This window comes from Carassius gibelio, chromosome A17 (assembly GCF_023724105.1).
Source record: "Carassius gibelio isolate Cgi1373 ecotype wild population from Czech Republic chromosome A17, carGib1.2-hapl.c, whole genome shotgun sequence".
In the NCBI taxonomy this organism is placed as follows: domain Eukaryota; kingdom Metazoa; phylum Chordata; class Actinopteri; order Cypriniformes; family Cyprinidae; genus Carassius; species Carassius gibelio.
The window spans coordinates 12,247,971-12,268,914 of NC_068387.1; the positions used below are offsets into that span (position 1 = coordinate 12,247,971).

At 36.4% G+C, this 20,944-nt stretch overlaps 1 protein-coding gene across 1 annotated transcript; it reads right to left on the reverse strand.

Moving 5' to 3' along the window:
• Positions 1–1,397: 1,397 nt before the first annotated feature.
• LOC127933337 (ras and Rab interactor 3-like) lies at positions 1,398–19,024 on the reverse strand. The gene is made up of 10 exons (XM_052530259.1): positions 18,588–19,024; positions 16,672–17,332; positions 16,048–16,162; positions 15,242–15,314; positions 15,046–15,137; positions 12,805–14,232; positions 11,360–11,668; positions 7,374–7,505; positions 5,468–5,631; positions 1,398–5,378 (listed from the first exon to the last, which is right to left on the reverse strand). Exons 2-10 carry the CDS (start codon positions 17,269–17,271, stop codon positions 5,052–5,054), a joined length of 3,240 nt encoding a protein of 1,079 aa, XP_052386219.1. The 5' UTR covers positions 17,272–17,332; positions 18,588–19,024; the 3' UTR covers positions 1,398–5,051.
• Between the last annotated feature and the right edge of the window lie 1,920 nt (positions 19,025–20,944).

The window sequence follows — 20,944 nt, forward strand, 5'->3', positions numbered from 1 at the left end:
CATAAAACTAGTGTAATTTTTTTATATGCTTTTTTTTTTTTTTTTTTTTTGCATTTAAACTCATTTAAACCCAACAGGAAATTATTTTATTATACATTTTAATGAAATACACAAATATTCTGTGTTTAATGCAAACACCTAATTTGCCACAATCATCTTAACTGATATAAATATACATTTTGCTATGTAATTTTAGGGTATAACATTCATATTCAAGTTTTGTGTAGGGTGTACCAAACAGCCTTATGATAGAGTGATGCCTTACAGCTAGTGTTCACTTCAATGGAATTCTCCCTAAGAATTCACATGATATCACTTCCTCTTATGTCATTTAAAAGACACTTCCCTTTCGCAGATGAATCTAGTCTGATTGGGGGGGGGGGCATCAAGTTTTAGAATCATTTAGATTTTTAAAGATGAGTTTTAGATCCTACTTTCAATTAAAATATTTTGTTCAACGATATTAAAACATTGCATAATATTTCAACAGAACTTCTAAAATAGCAGATTTTTGTGTTTAATACACCATCAGACACTAACTGCTTGATGACTTTTATGGACTGACACTGTAATCAGGGGTTTCAGATTCAGATGCATTAAAGAAACGGTCACATCTGGAAGGGAAGAACAGCTTGAAATCACCAATTGCATCATACACCTCTGCTATCATCTCGTGGATTATTATGGTCTCATTTTTACCTTGCTGCATTCCTCTATCATTGATATGCAAAAAACAGAGCTGAGCTCATCTCCCTCCAGAGAGGCTTCACGACCCAGAATTCCAGTTTGTAAAAGCGCAAACATCCTTCCCACACGTGTCAGTCTAGAGCTAAAGCTTTGCTTCTCTCTTAAATCTGACAGGTAAAACACCCCCTCTTGTTTTTTGTTCATGCACAAACAAGAAGGATGCTGTTGTTAAATCTCTCATACTAACTAATATGAGGGTTTCTTAAAAAACTCTGTGGGCAGTGCTCTTCTGAATCACATTTAGATTTTCAGGGTAGCAACTTCAACAGTTACTATAGTTGTAAAACCCTCTTAATTCACTAGAAACTGCTCAATAGTCTGATTTGATGAGCAATTTTGTAAAATAGTTGAAAACCATGCGCCTGTTACCACACATAATTGTATTTTTATATTAATGAGCTTGTTAGAAAATTCTCTGATTATTACCTTTTTATTGATCATTGACATCTTTTATCTTAATTGTGTTGCTTGCTCTTTTAAATTATGGAAAATGTGTGGATATTTCATGGATTTTTGCTTTAATTTACTCATTTAGATGATCATATTATATATAGTGATGAGTTGGAAGTGTTTTATGGGAATCTGAAGTGTTTAAAAAAAAAAAAAAACATCTGAAGTTTCCCTTTACATATATGTGAACAAACGCCATAAATGATATAAAAGTATTTATTAGCAGTATACATTTTTAATATAACATACACCAATCTTTGGTTTGACAAGTGCTGTGCTCACTGAAACAGTCATTGTGTGATACATATGCATTCATGCTGCTTAAAATAATTTGCCTCAAAACCAGAGCTTATGCCTAAACTATTGTATATGTTGTGATATAAAAAACAACAACAGTAAACTAAAAAATTCATAAAATACAACACAGCGAGCATATCTGTATGGCCATATATGATGTGAGAGCAATGCAGGTGCATAACCAATTAAGGTCTGTAAATATGCATTGCTTTAAGAAACTTATAAATGAAGAAATAAGCACCGGAACAGGGGTATGAGTCACAGTCTGCTGAGCCCTGAGATGTGAAAAGATTTGCATTGTTGGAAAGATAAAGTTTCATCTGTAAATCATGAAACTTTCAAGGTCTGTATAGCTCTTGGGAACAAATAGAGGCTTACTAAGGTGAAGGATGTATCTGTTGTGTGTGTGCAGATATTCTTTTTTTTTTATTTCATTTATTTATTTTCAATAATGCAGGCTCCTCATGTCAGGCTTTTTTAGGAGAAAAATATTCAGATTCAAAATTCCAGTCCTGGTCCTTTCCAGCACGTTTTAAAGCAAATGCCAGCTTTATAAGCCACCGTTATACCTGCCTACTGGAAGTTTTTCAGGCTTCTGACTGGCTTTACGGTTGAGATTATATCACCACCTGTTGGCTTGGCATGCTCTTGACAGTTTTTCATAGCATGCTTTTGAGTTTTCATGTGGACAGAATTATTATTTTTTTAAACAGAAGAAGGAAAAACACTGTGTATAAAAATACCTGTGTACGTGTGGACATGGACAAAATAGTTCTAAAATAACACTCAAGCAGAGTTAAAGTTAATGAGATAATTAAGTGATTAAGTGCTGATTGAACATTAATGATGAACACCTGCTGTTAACAAGCAGAATCACTGAAGAAAAGAGAAACACAAGAACTGACTTGAGCCACAGCTGCAGATGAAATCGACTGAAATAAAAGACATTAAATTTCTTAAGATCTCAGCAGAGGTGGTTTACATGGTGTCGGAATTAGCGTAAATACGATTTACTAATCATAAATTAGACTTGAATGCCTCTCAAGTCGTATTTACTACTGGGAAATTTGAAAATAATTTTATACCGGAGTTTCAGAGTTGGGCGGCTCATAATCTTTAAACATGGTGGAGGGGACAACCATTGCTGCTGTCAGTGCTGTTCTCATCAACAACTACATCCCTTTGTCTTGTTGCTCAAGTAGTGTATTTATCGTCTAGATATGAAAGATCATTTGAAGCTATTGTATAGCAGTGAAATAAGCATGTATTTGACCGAAATTCCAGAATTGTCAGCAAACTGCATGTGTAGCACAGTGAATGATTGTGATAGTTAACCAATGGGATGCTACATTTTATTCTTTCCACCTTTAAAGCACTTGAATACAACAAGCTCTTAATCATGACTTCATAAGTGGGAAACTGAGCATTAAACAACTCAACAAACAGCATCAGTAGCTTCACACATTACTAACCAGACTGATTTTATATCTGTCAGACATCTAGAGAAGCTCTTATTGAGAATTATCAGATATATAAATGTTGTTGTTTTATTGGTTAAAAACGATGACACCCTCATGGGGATCAGTGTTTGATTTAGTTGGGCTCATGACCCTTGACTTTCTGTATTAGATTTTTCTCTGCAACAATGCATATGATGTTTTAAAACAGTGAGGTCAATGCTTTACATTGAGTACATAGTAGCTGCTTCTATTTGATGAGATACTCCTCGAGAAACTGACCTGATTACATCCAAAGTAGCTTACCATATATTTGTTTTTCATTTATGTTTAGCGCAACTAACCCTTTGAAACAACACTATGAGAACATGTTGCAATAAAACCGTTATCATGAATGATTTTAAAGCCACGTTGTGCATAAAGTTTTTTGAAATACTGTATTTTATAGACACACACAGACATCAAGGATCAGCAAATGTGTCTCAAAATTGGTGACAATCAACAAAACGCTTCACAGTCCATTGCATGGAGGGTATCACCATAGTACAAAACTCCCATCATGCTCTGCAGTATAAATAATTATTGTCACCACTCTTGGGGATTGAATGATAAGTATTCATGTCTAAAAGCCTGAACTGAAGCTCTTTATCTTTGATGCATTACAGTGCAACATGTTTAACAACACGTTTTTTCTATGTTTAGTAGTCAATGAATCTCAGTCAATCACCCAAAGAGAAAGAGAAACCACTTTGTGGTGATTATTCAAATGCCTTATAAGCAGAAAGTGTAGGCTAATTGAAACTTTTGATTCAATAACATGCAAGTGCTTTCAGCGAAACACTATTATAACTGCTTAGAAGCGAATAATTTAGAAATTCTAAAAAGGTTAAGTGTCCAACTTCAGCAAACACTGATCTCCATGATGGTGGTATAATTGTTTGACCAATAAAACAAACATTTAAACCTCTGTTAATTCTCAAAAAGATCTTCTGCAGATGTCTGTCAGAAATATGGTAAAACTGGTTAGAAACGAGAGAAGATGGTGATATTGTTTGTGGAATTAATATTTAGAAGTTTGTAATGTCTTTTATTTCAGATGATTTCATCTAAGGTTGTGGCTGAAGTCGGTAGTAGTTCTTACGGATGGGCGATACCACATATTTTGTTTTCGATACGATATCGATACATTTAATGGCCAGTATCATCGATATTGATAACAATACGATGCCTCTAAACTGAATGTTTAGATCAGAAATGTATTTGATTATTATGAGTACAATGGGTAATGATATCTATTTAACTTTATATTTGAAATGCATTTTAACATTCAATATGCCTTAATTGCAACTTATTAGGTTATATTTTTGTTTACATATGGTTAAAATGTGATTACTGTAGTGTTAACCAAGGATATCTACAAATACTATAGTTAAACTATGTTCACTTTATGTTCACTGTTTCATAAGGGACTGCCAGTAATAAGCTGTTGCATGTTGCAACTGCTGTTGCAACCTTTTAATTCGAAGAGTGTATGATTTATATTAACAATAGAGAATTGAACATGAGCAATATGAACTTTAACTTTCAAATTTAAATAAAGAAATGCAGCTCTATTTAAATGCACTGTCAGAAGTGAGTGAACGCTCTCTGTAATTGATTGATTCTGACTTGCAACATTTGCGTGTGTTCAGATGAGCAGGAAAATCCCTTCCAAAATAGTTTTGCTAACATGGGTTTTTTGTCCAATTTAAAGGATATTGTACGCATTGTGTTTTGTTTAATAAACAAAATGACTGGTAAATAAAAACACCTTAGTATCGATATTTTTAATTTGAGTATCGATACTTCAGGACTGATTCGCCCATCCCTAATAGTTCATGTTTCTCTTTTCTTCAGTGATTCTGCTTGTTTACAGCAAGTGTTCATCATTATTGCTCAATCGGCACTTAATTAATCACTAAATTAACTCATCAACTTGAACTCTGCTTCAGAGTTACTTTGACACTATTTAGAGTCAGACCAAATGCACTCTGAGCAGTGCTGATGTGGGGATTTTACTATAACTGTATAACTATAACTGGCACACACACATACAAAAGTTCATATCATACTCTCTTCAGGTGCTGCTGTTGATGGTGTCTGGTCCACAGACTCTTGTTCAGGCCAGCGACCGAGGCGGTAGACAAAATAATATTCCTTACGTGGCTCACTGTGGTGCAAAGTGGACTTGATCGTGAGAGGATACTCCTCAGGAGCCAAAGGCATGTAATGGCCATCCACAAGCATGATAAGGCAATAAGACTCAGGATCCAACACCTCAAACTTCTCCGCACACTGATTGCACAGGTCCTGAGCGGTAGTGTTGGGACGCAATCCCAAGGTCTTGGTGTTGGATCCAGCCTCCAGGAAGGACACGTTAATGAAGTCCTGATAGGAATGTGGAGCAACATAAAATAAAAATAAATGTAGAGTTGACTGACCAATGGTTTTCCAATACACTATAGCAATCATAATACCTGTAGAGAGGAGCGTGAAGCTCTGGCTTTGTTTAAGGTGCGGCGGCGCTCCCAGCGGTGGATGGAGTCTTGGACCTCTAAACTCAGCTGTCTGGTCACAGCTTGTTTATCAAAATTTTTTATATGCTCCAGAGCTCCATAAGTGGTGGTAAGATAATACGAACCTAGAAGAATATGGATTTGTAATGGTTATACAGGAGTAGCATTGCCATTCTAGATAATGTTCATTGTTGCTTTGTGACTAAAAGAAATGATGAGCGTTGTAAAATATGTATTGATAAAATATGTATTGATTTTGTGTATGTGTTTTAAATATGCATTTTATGAGTCAATTTTATTGTTTAACTTTCATCCTACACTCAGCCTTTTAATCTTAAAATATGAAAATCTATAATAAAATCAGTGCATTGTAGAAAATCTGTGAAAATCTAAACAAAATGAAAAATAAATAAATAAAACGATAAGACAATTAGAAAATTAAGGTAAACATCAAACTTGGCCAAAATATTAATTATTTCTAATAAAGCTGTGAATTAAATTATTGAAGAAGTGCAAAATATTATTCCAAAATATTATTTATGTATTTATACTAAAACAATGGCACAGAAACTATTTTCTCGTAAATAATTATAAAGGAACAGCAAGAAATACATTGAATTAAACTGAAATTATTTTAAAATGTGCTCCAATAATCATTGTTTTATTTAAAACTTTTGAAAAAATGAGGGCTGGACAAGTTAACATGTTATTATCGCATTAACGCATCAATTGATTAATGCTGACAATTATTTTATTGTGCGTTAACAGTTTTCCGATAGCACATGAAGACAGCAGAGAAGCACTCTTGCTCAACACAGTGGAGTGAATTGTTTTGTTAACTTGGTGGTTTATTATTTTGAGTCGTATGAGACGCGGTTAGTGCTCACACTCACGGATCTATATATAACTGAACCGCACTCTAGCCCACCTCTTCCAATCAAGCCAGGGACTGCTAAATGATGTGAACACACTAGTCAAACGAACCAGGCTTTGTGGGTAAAACGCACTCCGGCACGGTTAAGATTGCTAGTGTGAGTACACCCTAATTATTCTCCCTAATAAGTCTCTACCCGCACATCAAGTGTTGTCCCACCCCGACCTCTGCTGCGATGGGTCCTGTGATCATGCAGGTCTTTAATAGGAAGGTGCCTGTTATAATGTTATGATCGAGGCTCTGGACTCTTAGCATAACTTGTTTTTCTATGAAAAACTATTAAATATTTTCTATAAAAACTTTAATGTCCTGGCAGTGACAGATAGCTTGTTTTATATTTTAGTTAATTAGATTAATGTTTATACGTTGAGATTTAGGCTACAATAAATATTTTAACTGCTAATTTGTAAAAGGAACACTGCTGTAAAAAGCACCTTATTTGTTTAAAGTGTTTGCAAACCAAATGTTTTTACACTTTTTCATATAGCAATATGGCTACTTTAAAAAAAAAAGTTTACAATACACTACTTTTGAATGCATTATTAGTTTTGTGCATAACAATGTGATTAATTGCGACTAATCATAGACAATAATCCAATTAATCATGATTTAAGAAAAAAATAATCGTTGCCCAGCACTAGAAAAAATACATTTTACATTAAATACTATTTCAAATGATCCTAGGGAAACAAACGAGTGAGGCATTTTATTCCAAAAATCTTAAAAAAATGTTCAACAATAAAATATCCACCACATAATACTTTTAAATGCAATGCATCATTTGAGATGTAGTGGAAATGTTCTTGATGATCAAAAAGCTATCCATCCATTATGTACATGATCACAGTGACTATGGGTTACTGTACTGTTCTCTATGGCTTGGATGTGTGTGTGTGTGTGTGTGTGTGTGTGTGTGTGTGTGTGTGTCCTCACCCTCTCCGAGCTGCAGTGCCGGATCCATTAGCTCCATCATGTACTCCACATCCAGCAGCAGTGCGCTGATGTTACAGCGTGCCAAAACATACATCAGCACAGGCAAGAAGTCATCAGCCCCGTAAGCCTTTCCTGTTTCATAAAAAAACAGGAAATAATCAAAATACATTCATTAATAAAATACCAAAACATTAAATCATTAATATCGCATTGAGTCTTATGAGTGGAATTCAATCATACAGTATGTGGCATCCATTGCTTTGATAATAAAATCTGCATTGTAGTTAATGCTGCTATGAGGAAAGATCAATGTGTTGACCACTAAAAGGACACATTTTCTCATTCCCATACAGAGTCATTGCGACACCACACAGATTCCTGTTTAGTCATTTGCACTCCCTGCATTTTATTTGTATGTAGAACAAGAAATATATGCTGGACAGAAATGCACTCTGGACTGCGTCTGGATTCCCGCCAATACAATACAATTCAGAATATGCTGAGAGAGCTGTGCTGTATACTATAATAGTCACAAGACTGGCATGATGCTTTATGAGCAACGGGGCCAAATCATTTAAAGCTTCAGGCTCAGACTTAAATCTGGACATTCGACAATAAATATGTTAGACAAAAACATATGTTATCAGTAAAAACCTTTTTTTTATTTTTTTTATCTGTATAGTCATGAGCTGGCGATGTCCATTATTTCTTAAATATAATAAAAATAAACTAACATCTAGCTCATTTAAGTATTGAAAACAAGGCTAGCAGCTGTGAACATGAAAGTCTTCTTGTCTGTAGGAAAATTTAGCCTCCTGTTTTCTGTACCTATCGCTGTGTGTCTATGTTTTTGCACTAGCTTTATCACCAGTGCAGTGAAATAGACTGTAAATAAAATAGTTTTTAATTTGTTGGCCAAACTGGAAGCCTAATTCACCCTTGGTTCCCTCTGGATTTTTGGAAATGGGTTTTAAAAGTAGTGGTTGTTGATTTCCGAGTAAAAGAAGGTCTATGACATTAAAAGACACAGTCATACCTTAAACTTTTTCTAAGCACAGAGATTCAAGTCATTGTCCATAGTTAGCTAATTTTCACCAACTGACGTTTTTCAATTGCACAACTGTTTCAAAATTCATGTTTGTGTGCAACATGTTGTAAGACAACACAGGAAAGTCTCGACAACATTAACCACAGACCTTATTTTGCTCAGAAATGATTGAAATTGAAATTAACATTATTAATAAAGTCCCATAAATCTGAACAGCTCTATTATAAGCTGCACAGTTGCAATACCTCTTAACATGGATTAATAATAATTAAATTTTTTCAATGATAATACAGAACACAACCACATAACCATAAGACTGCAGTATATTGAAATTTCAATGATTCACTGAGAGTTAATTTGTTTCGATGTTCATTTCAAAACAGTGCTATGCATTGAAATTCTAAAACAAAATTGCATTGCATTGCACTGCATTTTAATCTGGGTAACTTAGTGGTGACGTAGTGTTCTCTGTGCAAGTTAATTGTCCCATTAAATGTACATTTCATTTCTTCAGTATTAAATTCCCACAGTAAACCAAGTCCTTTTAAAATGGGTCCAAAAAGGCACATGCAATGTAATAAAGTAAGGTTAATTTGAGATAATAAAATCACCAAAATTAGAGAAATGAAAACAGAACCAAAAATTCTATTTTTTCTAACTTACTAGGGTTACGCAGTCGAGGCAGAACTGTAAACCCATTGGAAATATCTATAGTTTAATTAATTTGTCTATTTCAGTAAAAAAAAGATTTAATGAAACAACACAAAATGTATCACAATGATATTTTTTCTGTATAAAATGTGAGGTTGTTTTTAAGGAAGTTTGTAAAACTGAAGTTTGTTAAATCATCCGTACACTAAGCAACAGAGATTGTTTTAGACTTCGGAAAAGGGGTTACTCATGCCCATGAGACTAGAAAGTGTTGCCAAACCATTGCTTAAGATTGTGGTTTGGAAGTTGTAATAGAGGAAATAGATCACATTTGTGACTGTTCTTTGGTGTGAATAATTCTTTGAATAACACTTGAAGAATTGCTCAGAATCTGCAAGCATAGGTTGTCTGGGCTAATTTCAGTGCTCATGAATACCTAGAAAGAAAGCAATGAAACAAGAATGATGTGCATGAAAAGATAAAAAAAGAAATACAGTCATGTCGATTTGCTCTGATAGCTAGGAAAAACAATGGTAAACAAAAATACAACTGAATAATTGTGCGATGTTAGAAAACTGTTAAAAAAAATAATAATAATAAAAAAATCCACAAATTCATCATTCACTTGATATAGAAGCAGTCAATTTAGGCAGATGCCAATATTGGACAGGTTGCGTGCAATGCCCTCATTCTATAAACCATAACCAAAAACTACACAAGATAAAATACGTCCAACAGTACATTATTTATGGCTTCATTGCAACAAGGTCAACCACATTGTGTTTTGTGCTGTGAGTTACTTGGAATTGAAAACCATTAAAATTAATTTTTTATTCAAATTGAAAATTCACTTAAAATAAATATGAAATTCAATGTAGAAATATGAAAATTCAATAAAAAAAATCATAAAATGTATTTACTAAATTGTAAATTTTCTATGTAACATAGTCATAATTTTTAATAATAGGCCCAAATGGTTCATGATGATATTAATAAATTCAGACGTTGAATATTATTTTTGGGTTTAAGGTAGGGTTTTATCCTGAAGGCAGGTGAAAACCACTCTAATAACATACTTTTAAATTTCATCTTAAGCTCGGATAACTATGTCTGAATGACATAATGAAAAAATGACAAAGAATATACTGTATAGATGAGAAATATTTTCTTAGTAATTTTTAAATGTAAGACTGCTCTATCAGATCCAATGAATTGTGAATTGCATATATAATTTTAGAGATTGTTATGATAAAAACTGTCTATATGACAAAAAACGATTTGTCTGAAGTTATTCAAATTCTTTATCTCAACTGTAACTTCAGAATGAGTCATAAAGTCAGCAATTAACAGGAAATGCATAATTTTAACTAAAATAGACACGCTGGTCAGTGTCATTTAAACCTTCAAACTTGTGAATGTGAATCACCTTCAAACACCACAAAAAAGTGATCACTTGAAATGTAGATAAAGTTTAGCTCGAATTTTGGTTCAGAATTTGTAACTCGTTTCACGTCATCAGAGGGAAGCATTCGTTTTCAGAACTAAAATTAAAATTAAAATACAAAAGACCTTCCTGCACAGATCAGTGGTTCATGGTCTTTGTTGTTCTTCATATACATGCAGAACAATACAACAAAAGCTTTAAGAGTTAATGTTATGATAAATACTACGCATGTGAGCAGTCCTGTAAACAGCTCTCTGCACAAACATTGTCTTTTGCAGCTGTAGCACTTCCTTATTTGGAGGCGCTAATGGCAGCTTTGATGAAATCTGGACTAATTTTGGGGTGAGGAGGAAAAGGCGGAGTCTGGGCTGTGTAGAGAAATGTGTTACATGTTTTCTGTCCCTCTGTATTCAGAGGTTGTGCTCTTTCCTCCATATTCTCTAGAATTGACAAATTTGGTCTGAGCTGCACTTTCCAAAAGCATCGTAAATTATTTATCACATACCTACATATATATAACTTTCCAAAAGTTGCTAAATTTACATACCCCCCCCACCTCCCCCTCGCCCCCTGCCCACAAAGGTTTTTTTTATCATAAGTCCAGACCAATAACTCCCTACTTGATTTACACACACACACACACACACACACACACACACAAATATATATATATATATATATATATATATATATATATATATATATATATATATATATATGCGCCCACACACACACACACACACACACACACATATATATATGAATGGCAGGCATCACATACGTTTGAGATCAACTACACATTCATCAGGGTCTCTAATTCACAATATTCCAAAATAAGCCCACCTGGACAGCCCACAGACATGGAATCATAGATGATTTTGCAGGTCTTGAGGAGCAAGTCGATCTTCTTCTGAGGCAAATATTCTTGGTGCATGTTACCAAGCTTTGTTTGAATTTTGTCCATAACGGCCATTTCAGGAACACTGGTGTTGACCCCCAGGTCTGTGGTGGTCGTCCCCTGGACCACTTGCTGGTTTTCTTTTAGTTTCTTCAAATTTCCTGTACGGGAGTGGATATCCTTCAGTCCGTTATACACTGCATCTCGTAAGGGTTTCAGGACACTTTTGGAAAGTGCTGCTTCAGTAATGATCTCTGAACAGGAGAAAATACACCATATATATATTAACGTATTGCTTATAATGTCTCTATTTGTCCTTGTATTGTGTTTTTGTAACTGTTAAAAACTGTGTCGCTTTTACTGTCGCCTGCATGGAGAAGACCAAATCAAATTCCTAGTATCTGTATACATGGTGAAATAAAGTTGAGTTGAATTGAATTGAATATATATATGTATATACTTAATGCATTATTTATCTGTCTCTTAACTCTTAATCTTAGTAATTCATGAGGATATATAATATTATATGCCTGTATCACTGAAGACATTAATACATTTTTTATGCATTTTAATGCTACAAAGAAAGAAAAGCAGCAAATATATCTTCGGAATGTACCCACAAACACTATGGAAGTTATAAATGCTAGAAGATCCCTGCCAGCAGTGCATTGAGAAAAACAAAAAACAGAAAGGTTATCTTGATCTAGTGTGGTCTTGTTGCTTCAAGGAGGTTTTTTTTTTTAGGGACTAAGCAGCAAAACATAGAGAAGCTGAGTCTTTACAGATGGTCTATTAAAGCATGATATTGAAGATGGTGGCAACAATCTTCTGTTTGGATGGTGCTTTGCTTGGACGATTCTAGCAATGCACATTAATTTCATCAACAACAAAAAATAATAAAAGACACTAGATGAGTTCTGTTCTCACATTTTATGCAAATTTTAGGATAGAATCCTCAATGGGATACATCAAGATTGACTTCCAGAATGAACATAAAAATGTTAATGCTCACTTAAGTTTTTATTTGGCAAAACATGCTATGTTGCCTTTGAATAATTGGTTATGATTATGTCATAGAACCATCTGACACATTGTCGATCCCAAACATAAGCCAGTTTAAGGCAATAGTTAGTAAACAAGAATTTCATCAAAGCATTTTGGCAATGCAGTTTACACAGCAAATAATTTAGTATATTTAATAAAAGAGGCACAGTGGCTTTCCTAGTGTCTTTTGCACTTTGGACTTCCATTGCCATTTGAATGTTATGCCAGTTTCAGATGGAAACACTGCTTTATTCACACATTATTTTGGGGAAAATCAAAATTTTTGGTTAACTTAAATTAGGTTAAAACTTTTTTTTACAGTTAATATAATGCAGAGATGAATTACCCAGTTTCTCATCGGAATAACCAGCTGCTTCCTGTAGATTTTGCAGCTCTGCACTCTGGATCAGATAGCTTTTCAGTTGGGTTATCATCTGCCTGATCTCTTGGAGCATCTCTGTGCTGGAGGTGTGTTTCCGCATGGTGTCCAAAGTGAAAGCTCGATAATCCTTAACAAGGTTCCCAAAGTATGTGTTTCCATCCCGGGAAAGTTCAACAATGCGCTTCTGCAACTTACGGTCGGCGTTCATGAAGCCTGTGAGGACATTGGAGAGGTTTGCCATAGACACCATTGAAAGTCGTTGCTTGGCACGGTCTAACATAATTGTTGGGGTCCTCTTGATGACAATACCTGTCGCCACATTGGTATCTACCTCCTCCTCTGTGCTGCTGGTTGAGTAGGAGTCATGGTCTGGTGGTGCTCCACCATCAGGAGAGTACAGTGAAACATCCGAGACTTTGGGATGACCAGCATTGATGCAGAGCGAGTGGCGGATGGGACTGGGGCTGCTTGAGTTTAAAGGAAGAACGGACTCCTGTGGGATTGGTCTAAGTGAGTTTACAAAGCTTTGGGAGACATGTCCGGTCAGATTCTGAGAGAATCTTTTCTTCCTGGGAGGCGCAACTGGAACATTAGTCTTCTTCGGTTGAGGTACTACCTCTCGAGTCACCACTGAAGCTCCATTTGCTACCTTAGATTCTTCCACTAGCACTTCCTGAACTTGCGGAGTCTCTGAATCCATAGGCTTGTCCCTTTCTTCCATACTGTCATCTAGGCAAATGATGGATGCTACAGGGACTTGCAGAATATTGCCCTCTGCTTCTGTGGAGGTGCTGCGGTGGACTTGCTGCTGCGTTGGTTCCTCTGAAGCTTGTTTTTCAGATAGACTCCTTCGGATTGGTATTGGAGGAACTTGATGTGAAGCCGTATTAGAAAGCCGTTTTCCTTCTTTGCCCTGAGCTGGCTGTAAGACAGTGGGTTTTTCACACTCAGTGCTTAGGGCAGGAGTTCGCTGTCTCTCTTGTTCTCTGTCTGCATGCTCACAGTCACTTCCTTCCCCTTTCTGGCCTGAAGGGGGTGGAGAACTGAGAACTGCCTTGAACTCCCCTTTTGAAGGTGTGGCTAATGCATAGTGTTGAGAACACTCAGGTGCACTGGGTGGACGAGGACGTAGTGGGGGTGGCCTTTTATATTTGGGCGGAGCCTGGACTGGTGTGTTGAGACTATGGGTTCTCAAAACAGGGGTAGAAGAGGTGGGTGCTAAGCTGTTGCTGCATTCTTCAATGAAAATTGGGTTGACATGCCAAAGCCGGTCACTGCCAATGGAAAGCTGAATTTCACAGGAGCTGCTTTGTCCCTGCTTATCCAATGCACCACAGCTACCAGCAACGTTTTCCACTTCCTCATGACAATTCAGAGCTGAGTTCCAGAACTCTGTTAGCATGAGAAATGTGTTCATGTTAGCATTATTACACTTCAACAAGACAATTTACACACTGCTAATTTAAGCTATGAACTTTGTCAGCATTACTTCATTATTCAAATTGACTGGGAATATATAGTCTTTGGAAAATATCACTTAGCTTTAGGTACAGCATTAGCCATTGTACCATTACCCTTGTTTAGTATTTAGATTGTCAGAAATTTTTTATTGTTCAGGAAGAAAACTAAAAGGGACGTTTTTTTTTTTCTAATTAAAAAAATAATAAGTCATATTAGTAAAAGTTGTTTTATTTAACTTCAGGTAGGTTGTTTTGAGTGGGAGGTGACATGCTGAGATCATATGATCAGCTAACTAAATTTGTTGTCCTTGGCATAAATGAATCATGGTTGATTGCTAACGGAGCAATTATACAATAGTATGAGCAGGCCCACACTAGAATGTGCGCACAAGTTCAGCACATTTTGTCAGAATTGGACACATCCTACACATGCTCTGTTCCATGCACATTAATTTTAAGCATTCGCTGGGGTGGTATGGGACACTTATACATGCACATAATGAAACATCCAGTCAACTGCAGCACTTTCATGGTGTTGTACCCGCTATCTGTTCTGGCCACCCCTCTCACCTAGGGCAAAATGTAAGTCAGGGCCTACTGAATAAGAGATCTGTTGCACACATTTTACCATATTAACAATAGATTTATCCTGTTCAGAAAGTTTAAGTCTAAAACATGAGTGCAACTTTAACCAGACTAAAATTAGATCTATTGATATGTCTTATAACCAATTGATATGTCTCACCTGAGCCTAGTGAAGAGATTACCTCCATGTCCTCGTATTTTGCTACCTTTTGAATGACCTGAGGTAACTTCAGAGGAAAAGGGAGGATGTCCCTGAATGAAAAAGAAAAATGAAAAGTGTGAATGTATTGTTAAAAGTTAAATGAGGCAAAATATGTAAGCATTGGAGGTTTGGGATTTATTTATTTTTATCTTACCGGCTAACACAGTAGAAAGCAATAAGTTTAAAAATATTCTCAAACACCAGCACAGACCCTTCAAGGTACAGCACTGTGGCGAAGGAAAAAAACAGAAGTGTTAATGCTATGCACACATCCATTCCCCAATGTTACCTCTTAGCCATAATTCTTCAGTTTATTGGTGGCACTAGTTCACAATCTTTGAATTATTTCCTGGTGACGCAGGAATATTAAAATAGAAACAACTCCCTGGTGTATTTCTGTAAGAGTGGGAAGGAGGATAATGATGAAAGGCAATGTGTAAATAAACATGTCAAACTGACCACCCTTCACTTAAAGCGATTTTATTTCAGACAAAAAAGATGTTTTTTTCTTTAGCTTTTTAACAGCTGGCCCAAAAAGACAAGACTGCTTTGTAAAGATTGTGAAAATGACCACACGTATGCACTCGCACACAAACACAGACACCAGGAAATGAAGCTATAATAGGCCAGTGCAGGACGTCCTGTAACTACAACTGCAATGCAGGTCTATAGATACAGGAAACCTGTGGCCCACAGACTCTACAACCGCCACCACCAAGCACCTGCAACACTCTTTCAGGTCTGATTATATCTCTATACTCACTCTAAAAGCATCTATGCAGATTTGATCAGGTATGTATGCAAATTTGTTTGTGCGTGGCCCTATCTGTGTGGTTGTGTTTAGGTCTGTATGCTAATGTGTTTGTGTGTGGGTTTGTCTCTTGCATAAAGGTGTTCTATGCATACACTTTACTAAATCAAGTTGAAAGAACACTCATTTCTCAATGCAAAATAACTCACAGGACTTTTCTTCCTTTATAGGCAGTTCTTTGACATGCGGCTCCCCCAGCTGGTCAGGAAGGCATACTGCAAGTACCATCGTTTTTTGACTTGCATCCCTCCTGACTAAAAAGATCTGCAAAATCAAAGAACTGATACAGTCAGTTTAACAGTATTAAATGGAATCGTATCAGGGTAAGTAACTGATAATATGGAGATTAACTTGTAAGGGTAAGTTCACACACAAAACTAAATGAAGTGCTAAGGAAGTCCCTTTAGAGAAAAGTCTGTTCGCTCGGCGACAACGCTTCCGGGCAGCTTTTTTAAGCATCCAATACGAAGTTCTGTTTTTAGAACTTAACAAAACTTAAATAGTCACTGATCATCCTAGTTAAGTGGCTTCTTTGACTTGTTGCCTAGATAGCCCTTGCTCCCTCCACACTTCCTCTGACTGGTCCACTGTTTTAAGGTTGCTGTGTGCTGCGTGATAACTTAAAGCAGCATCTTTAAAAAATGTGGTTTATAAATATTCTCTTACAAGATGTTGAAAAAGCATTGTGGCAAGGCACAATGGTCAAAAAGGTATTTGATTGCCTATTATATAAATTAAAAGCTACACAAAACAGAACAACTATTCTCTCTCACCCCAGGGAACTCCTTGCTCAGTATATGCATGGCTCTGTCCTGCTTCATTCCCAGTTGAAGCCACACTGGACATGTCTTAATCAGTTTCTCCAGGATGCTGATAGCAGGAGGAATAGGTTTATGGAGCTTGCTCAATGGAGATGTGGGGACTGGTGGTTTTGGGACTACTGGTGGTGGTGGTCTGGGTTGAGGTGGAGATGAGGGTCTAACGGCAGGAGGTGGAGGTGGTCTAGGCATGGCTGAGGAGGAGCTCTTAGGAAGAGCCGAGGGGAGTTGTGCTGGGAGGGGTGGCTTTGGGACCTGAGGAGGCATGAGTTTCTGGGGGGGAGGTGGGGATGGTTTGGAGTCAAGTTGAGGTGAGGAATGTTGTACACATGAGATTGGGGGTGAAGTTGGAAGCGGATGGGAGGCAGGGTCAGGAGATGGGTTGTCAGAGATATCAACCAATGGGAAGGTTGGCGTAGAAGTCAAGGAAGAAGGAGGACTAAGAGGAAGAGGAGAGGTTTGTGGATTGAGAGTTGCCTGAATTGGTGAAGATATGGTTGGGGAAGAGGGTTTGGAAAGGCCTGAAGGTGCCGTGGAAGGGCCGGGGGAGAGCATAGTGCATAATGAGGACAAGCTGAACTTCGAGAAGAATCCAATGAATGGTTTTTAGATCATCCTGCAGACATAAGAAAGATCATACAAAGATCTCAGTGTAACAAAATCTTTGTATGAACATATTGCAATCCCCCTTGAAAACATGGTCAATGCAGAATGTCACATGATCGCAAGAAATGTGCAAGTATGGGTAAGTGGTGCAATAGGGAATGTGTCAGCATGTTCATGTGAGGATTAATTTTTTATTATTATTTTTTTTTTTTGTCTACCAGGATGTTTCCTTCCTCCAGTTTCTGCAAAATTTTCTCCTTTACTGTATTGCTGTGCCGTGATATATTAAAGCATATTCTTCATGAATATTTATAGCTTCTCCATTGCCGACAGCGAGCCAAACTTATCAATATTTTTGTTTGCTTATTGTAAAAATTGCTGGAAACCCTGCTGCCAGTATATTACAGTTAATTTACAAAAAAGCCGTAATTTGGAATACAATAATAAAACTGTAAAATTACGGTACACTGCTGGAAACCATGCTGCCAGTTTATTACTATCAATAAAAAAAAAAGCCGTAATTCAGAATACAATAATAAAAATGTAAAATTACAGTACACTTCTGGATACCCTGCTGCCTATATTACCGTTAATTTACAAGGGAATTGTTTTGAGTGTATGAACTTGAAACCTCATGAATTAAGTCAGTATTAACTTTAATATATTTGTCAAGGACTAGTTGATTTCTTTGGCCTTTTCATTAATGTCAAATCACTGCAAAACACAATGAAATGATAATATCTATTAAGTAAAACAAACAGTAGACCAGATGGTGTGAGACAGATATAGAGATAGTCATCATGCGTTTTGAAAGTGTGTTGTGAAATCCATAAACATTTACCTGCTGATATAATGTTGAGGTCTATATTTTTTAAACGTGTTTACATATTTGATTACATTTTTTTTTTTTTTTATTACAATGTATATATACGTTTGAAATAATATCTAAAATAATAACCTAAGCAGAAAACATATTTTACATTTCAAATATGTAAAACCATTGCGTATTTTAAGTGTATTTGAAAAGACACATTACGTTGCTGCAGTTGAACTAATATTGATTTATCCTTTCAAATATATATAAAGTAAAGACTTTTATATCATGAACCACTCATCCAGCCTAGTGAACCTGTTCCAAAAAGTGAAAATAATTTCACGACTTAACAAATACCTTTTATGCTTAATGAGAGCAAATATTCACAAGCACTAAGAGAACGACGTTGTGTGTATATACTGTGTGGATGTTTGTGCATCTGCCTACTTACTCTCGGGATGCTCCGTGTTCTGAGCCCCAACAGCTGTTTTCATCATTCACCCCTCACTCTCAACATTCTTCCCTTAGCGTCACAAATAATCCCTCTCAAGATGCCCCAGTATACAGCAAAAATTGTCCTCCATGTTCTTGCTTCACTCTTTTGTTTTGTGTTTCTCTCTTTGGTGTGCTTTCCGAATAATGTATGCTTTTTGCAGATGACGGTGCACAAAATCTTTAAAACTCCACAAAAACCGAAAAGGAGAAACAGAAAAGTTTACGTCTCTTTTTCTCCTTTTCTTTCTATACTTCCTGTCAGCTATGTACTCAGGAAGGGGTTGTCCAGGGTGGTCAGCCAACCCTTTACCACCCCCATCACTCTGTCACAGACACACGGTTGAGCTAAAGAAACCTCACACACTAATAGACTGCATGCTCTTTGTCCTCATCTCTCTCACTTTCATAGTGAATGCAGCATATATACTGTCCACAGATGTGTTAACCCCAGTAACAGAGTTGTGAATAATGTACTCCCCGCCCCCCCCCCGGAGTCTGAAAGTGTGTGAACTTAAACAACTCCAGATGCTCAGGAACATCAAAGGAAGTTCCATAAGGTGTGTCTAGTCTAACATATGTTAGTTTCACCGTTAGGAGCGAATGGCATCCCATCTATCCTCGATGCTCCTAATCATTGCATCCATAATATCTGCAAACAATGTTGATGAAGTACATTCAAATTACACAGCCTGTTTGAGATATGCACTTTTATTGTTTCTGTTTTCATTCACAGACAGTTGACTCTAATTTCATGAGCTCTCGAAACCTTAAAGAGCACGAAGAACTTGTGGTGTAAGATAAAACTATGAAAATATAAGCTCAGATCTGCAAATCATGTACCATGATTTTTTCTCTTTTTGGGTAGAAGTCTGTGATGTTTTGCTTGACAAATCAATTTGTTTATTGGTCTAGGCTTGTTTGTATGTACTTTAAAGGGGTACTGTGAGCCTGAGAGCATGCCAGCAGATGCTTCCTGTTAGCGAAGTGTGACTTCCACAAGTGAGTGAACTTAAAGAAGAAAAGTCACAATCGCCGCCTTGACCCAAGAGCCCTAAGTGTCAGGTTTAGATGGGATCTTCTGTACCTTTCACTTACATCATTGTGGTAACTGAGAGTTTTCAACTTGATACCGGTGTCGTTCAGTAGATATGTGGTGTTAAAACCCTTAATGGATTCTTGCAAACAAGAAAAAGGTGGATTCTTGGGGTGGGAGGAAGTTGAAATGGCGGCAGTGTTCTGGATTTAGCTCAAATGATGACTACCGTGGAATCCTGGAAGGGGTGGGGGAGGGGTGGGGGTCTGACTCACGCCACACATTCGGGAGACTCAGTCATTCTTTCCACTCGGCTCTTACAGCTGCAGAAACACTGTTTCACTTTTAGTCATTTCTAAATAACATTAGTTTGCCCATACAGTATGAATACATGCTAACAGTATTGTATCCTGTGTACTGTTTTCTAAAATATTATGTTTGTTAACTTGAGTGACATTCTGATGTATCAGTCACAGGGTTTGTGTTTGTGCATTTCAGACAGACTATCGGTCTGTGCATTGTTGGTGGAGATTTTTCAGTGACTCTTTCTGTAAGATGCAGCAATAGATGTCATTAAGTTGATTTGCAAAAAAAAAAAATTTAAATGCTGATTCATTCAGTATAAGTACCTCTCGAGATTTTTGTATTGGCCCTGTCCCAAATGGTACATTCAAAGTCTCGTGGACAAAACCAGATGTCCCATTTGTTATTTTAGGATTGTGCTTACGAGCACATGTCTTTAAGACCACTGTGCACCCACTATGTAAAGGAAATCTAAGAACTGTACATTTCTGTCATATTGACATTACATTAGCATAGTCACCTCTGATAACAAAGTACTCCTGCCATGCATCTCATGTAAAGCTGTTTTGAAATAATGTGTATTGTGAAAAAGCATGTCATTTATTTAAACTTTGGTGGAAGACTGCAATACTTTTGAGAAAGTGTAATGGTCATTTTAAACTCTTTTAAGGGGGTTGAAATAATACAACTGAAACTAGAAGTAACAATCAGTCAATTTCATTATGACTACTTTTCTTAAATGAGACTTCCCCGATGACATATGCAGCGTTCAAATGCGACGCAGCTAATATATTGAAATAGTGAAATGCATTATACGAAAGTAAATTCAAAGACTGAATGTTCTTCAGGATTTCTGCTTTTTATTTCCAATGAAATTACATGACTTTTGTTTGAGGTTACAATGATTTCTGTAAAAGTTTTTTATTTTTATTTTTTTACATATTTTAGTGCTTGATGTATTTTAGTGCTTGAGACAT